This window comes from Micropterus dolomieu, linkage group LG20, assembly GCF_021292245.1.
Source record: "Micropterus dolomieu isolate WLL.071019.BEF.003 ecotype Adirondacks linkage group LG20, ASM2129224v1, whole genome shotgun sequence".
Lineage (NCBI taxonomy): Eukaryota > Metazoa > Chordata > Actinopteri > Centrarchiformes > Centrarchidae > Micropterus > Micropterus dolomieu.
The window spans coordinates 32,648,426-32,654,425 of record NC_060169.1 but is presented as its reverse complement, the minus strand read 5'-3'; the positions used below and the strand labels follow the sequence as shown (position 1 = coordinate 32,654,425).

The 6,000-nt window shown below is 41.5% G+C and overlaps 1 protein-coding gene across 1 annotated transcript in view; it reads right to left on the bottom strand.

The window, feature by feature from the left end:
• Window positions 1-4,159: 4,159 nt before the first annotated feature.
• The window catches only part of adamts18 (ADAM metallopeptidase with thrombospondin type 1 motif, 18), a 59,808-nt gene continuing 57,967 nt past the window's right edge, over window positions 4,160-6,000 (bottom strand). The window contains exons 23-24 of the mRNA XM_046032680.1: window positions 4,924-5,119; window positions 4,160-4,550 (exon numbers count right to left, since the gene is read on the bottom strand). Of these exons, the coding sequence (XP_045888636.1) occupies window positions 4,435-4,550; window positions 4,924-5,119 (312 nt within the window). The 3' untranslated portion in view covers window positions 4,160-4,434. The remainder of the gene's footprint in view (window positions 4,551-4,923; window positions 5,120-6,000) is intronic.

Below are 6,000 nucleotides of genomic sequence, written 5' to 3'. Positions count from 1 at the left end.
TCCTATCAAGGTTCACTGCACGCGAAGTGCACACAAACAACCATCTTAGCCGAGCTGCCTAACAGTCGGCTAGTGGAGGAATGTCGAAGCTGGAAATAACAGCCGGCCCTGACTTACAGCTGGACGGACAATGACTGGTGCTTTGCCAGCTGGAAAAAAAGAAGGACCTGGAGAGCATGTTGAAACCAGGAAAGAAATACCTGCATCGATCAGCCTGAGTAAGGAAGGTATTAACAGAGACAGGCCTATTTTGGAGCTGACAGAACAAGGCATCTACTTTGGTTCAGTGTGCAGATTGTGTACTCTCTTTCCAAAAAGGGAGAATTGGTGCACTTATTTTACTTTGGACAAGCTTTACTTTCAGAGGAAGGTTGTTACATTGTTCATGAAAATAGAAGAGATGAAAACAGGAATTTTAAACAAGACTGAGCATCTCCAGAGCGGCTCTGAGGGGGTGTACTGTGGCACAGCAGTGGTTTCAGCAAAATCTGGCATGAAACTCAAAGTACAGCTGGAATGCTATTAGTTTAGCAGGAATTTGGTCATAAACAAAGTATTGGACAAATAGGAATTTTGACCTGATGATGGTGCCATTAGGAAATTTCAGTTACATTACTCCAGCTTGTTCTGAAGAGAACATGAATGCCTGGTAGACATTTTTATTTTATACTAATATATATATATTATATAATTATAATAATGGATTTTGTTTATTTAGCGCTGTATCTTGATACTCAAAGCACTTTAGAAGGGGGGAAACTCACCTCAACCACCACCAATGTGTAGCACCTACCTGGGTGATGCACAGAAGTCATTTTGTGCCAGATCACTTACCACACATCAGCTTGAGGTGGAGAGGGAGGGGAAACATAGAGCCAATTACACTGGGGGATGATTAGGTGGCCAGATGGAGAGAGCCAGGTTGGGAATTTAATTTCAATTTTATGGCATTCCATTTGATTTTTGTCGAGATGTTTCACCAAAAAACTAAAATGTCAACCTAATGGTGGCACTAAATGAAATTGCAAGGGTCACAGCAATCCATCCAATTATTGTCAAGTAATTTCAGTCCGGACCAAAGTGGCGGACCGACCAGAGCCCCAGAGCCACACTGACAATAAAAATCTGTAGTAAAGCTGTGTGCAATCTCTACATAGACAGAGCTTGGTATTTACATTTTGTGATACCAGTGCTAATGCTAAACTGTACCTGCAATTTCGTAACAATATGGAAATATAACCAGGAATACAACCATGTCTGTTTACAAAACTCTCCCTTTAGCAAAATAAAAATGACCAACATCATGATTAAATGAGGAATAATCTGTTCAAAGAATAAGTAAACAATAATCTAAGCAAGCATTTGATATGTCACCAGTTTTCAATGCTACATGCGTACACATTTCTGTCAGTACTAAACATCGCTAAGTTCTGTCTTTATCTTTAGTTGAGCCTTGGGCTCTTTATTTCTCTGCTTCTTAGGGTTGATGTGGCTCCCCATGCTAAGATAATCAAGATATGTCATTACGAGCAATATGGACAGAGAAAATTCAGTCCCATCTGGAAATGAAAGCAGGATGTAGAAATGGAAATTCTCACATCAGCTCAGCAGTGAAATTGCTGCCCCACTGAGAGGCAGACATCATAAGCTGGTTCGTAGGGACATACATATGTATTGTACAAACTCTCTCTCTCCATGTAAGTCACTCACACACACACCAAATGAAGTCAACCAGCAAACACAGGCCCCCGGGAAAGCATGCGAAACATGCACGCTCTCACCTACACACATTCAAGACCACAGTAAATACACACCTTCACAGCCAATCTGATGCTCAATGAACATGTTATATTTGTGTATGTTAGCCGAGCCGCCATATTTGTGTGTACATGCGTGGGCCCCAGCTTGTGGTGTCTGGCTCACAGCATGCCGGTAAACAACATGCAGCCGAGACGATGTGGGGACTCCAGGCTCTGTGATTCATGCAGACGGGTTGATTAAAGAGCATTCGCAGCCCCCGCAGTGTGAGAAAGGGTGGCATAATCACCGTAAGAAAAACACTGTTTGGCAGCATACATCTCAGCACGCTTCCAACTTAATAAAGTTTTGAGGGGGCAAAAAGTCCATCAATTGTCTACAGTTGCCAAAGAGGCCAGTGATAGTGCCAGCGGATTCCAACTGAGTGGCCAGACAAACACTGGCAACCCAGTCTCTAACTGGGGGTAATGCTTTCTGTGTTCATGGGGAGGCCGGGAAGGCAACGCATTTTAGCATACAAGAAAACACTGATGCCACACAAAACTTACTAAAGTTGCTCTATCAACATTTTATAGCAACAATGTATTAAATGAGCATGTGTAACGTGAAAGGGGTCTTTTGAAGTGATAAACTCAGAGATTTATCAGACTCTGCAGTTCCCCTCTGCTTTACAGGGCATTTTAGCATCTTTAAGCTAATTGTGTTGGTTTTACAGCCCGCAACGTTAATGTTTTGATTCACTGCCCTGAACAGCATTTCAGTTGCAGTGGGAAGCTGCAAAGCTTTCATAAACCAAATGTACACCTGCCTCACACTAAATGGAGATTTACAGAAGCCTCTGAACTAATTGGGTGCAAAGCAAAGAGTGTGAGTTTCTTTAAAGAGCAGGCTGGCTTAACTGAATAAGTGTATCTATGATGTGACTGGTTGGATGGTAATACAGGTGCAAAATAATACCTGGCTCCAGTTGCCAGACGATTATATTGTGTATGACATACTAAAAGTTAATTTCACTTCAACCCAGGAGGCATTTGTTTGTGAGCACAAACACATCTGTGAACAAGTCATTTTTTACACAATTCAATACATTTATGATTTTCCATTTTTGTAAGTTACTTCTTTCAAATTATTTGAATCCAATATAACTCAACATGTTATTCTGATCTGATATTTTATTTGGTATCTTTCAGGGAATTAGAGCTAGCGCAGCTCAATTCAACCAAACTAACTTTCTTTTATTCAGCATATAACACATTTCCATCCTGTATAAATAAAGGTTGAATGGATTTGCAGAGCCCAGAAAGCATCTTCCGTGTTACAGGAAAACAATACATCAAGATGTCAACAACTGGAAGAAATCTGATTTGTTTTTATGACCAGTGTGCAAAGGACACAAAGAGACACACGTTTGTGTCTATGAGTCAAGTGAAGCCTTCAAGCTATTGTTCTGCTGTTCTGTGAGACAGGTATTACATTGCTCAAGTGATGGCTGATTAACACCAAACTGAATGTGACTGTGTCATCGCTCAGCTGAAGTCCACCAATTCTCTGCCACATCAGAGCTGCATTTTGACGGGACTGCTGTGGAGAATAAACCTACACTATTAACAACTAACTGCTAACAAGCAAAACATCTTGCTATCTAGACTGCACCCATGCTCAACCTACAATCATCCTCTTCTCTCCCTCGTCACCCTACTCTCCTCTCCCGCAGGCCTGCAGACAATGCAGTGCGTTATTGCCATCACTGTGGCTGTAATCAATAGAGAGAATGCATGAAAGAAAAGACAGATAGATGATCAAGTTGTAGTACCATAACCATATAGGAGAGATAAAAAATGACCACTCACAACATTACTGAGTAAAATGTTTTACGTACACAGGTAGGCATGTTTTGATAGCGTTAACATGAATGGAATGCACATGAAAAATGCAACCATAACGAGCGGATAGCGTGTGAAGGAGAAGTGCAGGAGACATTTTACCATTGATTACTAAATGCCTCATATAAAATCTGATAATGTGGATCCAAGGGTGACTGGCACAATCCTATGGTAAATCCAAACATAGAAATAACATGTCACAGATCCACTGTACACCTGACAAAATGTAAAATCATATATTAAGCACCATAATAACTTAAATAAAGGAGTATGAAACCAGACACCTTTAAAAATACAACATATAAGTGAGCAAAAATGCTATTGTCCTTTCCTGTTCTCTTGATGGCTTGTAGCTTTAGAGGTTTCAAAAGGAAAACACTCAACAAAATGACAACATATATATATGTATATACATATATATATATACATATATATATATATATATATATATATATATATATATATATATATATATATATATATATATATATATATATATATATATAAGTCTTCAGATGCTCTGTAATTTGCATTGTCTTTCCAGTTCCAATGTGATCAATGACATGATGACTTGACTGCCTTGGCAGATGAGCATCAGCAGCCACATTGCCTTCTTTAACAAAGAGTTTCTCTTTTACTTCTTTACAAAATTATTTAGTCAAGTACTCCAGGAAGAAAAACACACAAGTGGTGAGCACAGTTCTGTGGGTTGTGAGTAATCACTCCCAAATGGCCTCTGTGGTGTTGTTTCCCCTAAGGGGCCCAAAGCCACAGACTCAGCGGTATCGGAGCTCTATGGCCTCTTGCTGGAGCAGGACTTGCAGCACTGCTGTCCATAGAACTTGTGGTTACAAACGTCATGCTGGGGAACCAAGTGACACCAGCTGAAATGGTCCATGCAGTGTTCATCTGCGGAGAAAAAAATAATTGAGGCACAATTTTTTAGCAGCAGTACATACTAAGGCTGCAACTCATGATTATATTCACTAGTGTTTTGTTTGTGGATCATTTTCTGTTGAGATATTTCACTAAAAACCAGCTGGGCTAAATATAAAGTGGCTACAACTGGACAAGTCATCCAGTGAGCTATCATATATGCAAAAAAACATACTGTATAGACAATTGTTAAATTCACTTGAGCTACTTGTAATTAGATTATGCGTCAAGAAGAGCAGAAAAACCATCCAAAACAGGTAACGCAAACTCCACACAGTACTGTAATTTCATGGGGAAAAGGGAATGAAACTAGATGAATTTGTCTTTTTCCCTCAGAGGAATTTACCTTTCAGTGTCGGTCCAGCAGCTGTGACCCGACCGTGGCGTTGTGCCGGAGCTGGGGGAGCAGCAGGGCAGAAGTGTGTGTTGCACGCCCTAGAAGTGACAGGCCTCTGATGGGGCAGGCAGCCAGCTGCAGGGCGACCTTGCCGGAGACACTGGGTAGACCGAGTCTGGACTCCTCCGCCGCAGGACACAGAGCACTGAGACAGAGACAGGAGAGAAACAGCGGAGAGACAGAAACAAAAAGAGGGGCCGAATGAATGTAGTAAATAAAAAGGCACAGAGAATCATCATAAAAGGAGCACAGGGAGGAGGGGAAAGGAAGGAGGAAAAATCTATGCAGAGACAACAGATGAACAGATGAAGAAAGCAAACATCCTATCCAGCATGTACTTGCCCTCCAGCAAGCTGTCAGGAGATATCTTCTCTGGTGGAAACATACAGGGATCACAAGCTTGAGATCAAGCGGAATAAGACACTGTGCTATAAGAGGTTGCCCTTAAGACTTTTTGCATAATAGATGATATAACACATAGCCTACACAACCTGCCACGATAGGCTGAGTAACAGAGTGTAGTTTGGGGATTGCATCTGAGGCCCATTTCACATAGCGAGCCACTGCTGGCTAAGAACTACACTGTGTCTGTGAACTACCACCACCTAAACTGTAGTCTGCCTCTGAGGTTTTGGGGGAAACATATTGGATCACAGGAGGGGCACCCCGGTAGCTGGCCTGGGTTCGAGTCCACTCCGAGCCCTTTGCTGCAAGCCATCTCCTCTCTCTCCCTTGCCTTTTCTGCCTCTCTCTACTGTAACTGTCAAAATAAAGTGAAATGCCACAAAAAAAATAGATAGAATATACTGGTTCTTCTGATTCTGTGTCAAGTATTGATCAGACTTTTTTGGCCCAGACGTCGTGTTGCCATCCTCATCATGTTAGGGCCACCCAGAGAACGTGGCATTGTAAACAGAAATCACTGAAGTGAGAGGTGGTGGGGGAAAATAAATATAGTGAACCTGATGGAAGCGTTTTTGGTAGATTTGTTAGTTTAGAAGCAACTGACAATGGAATGCTTTTTGC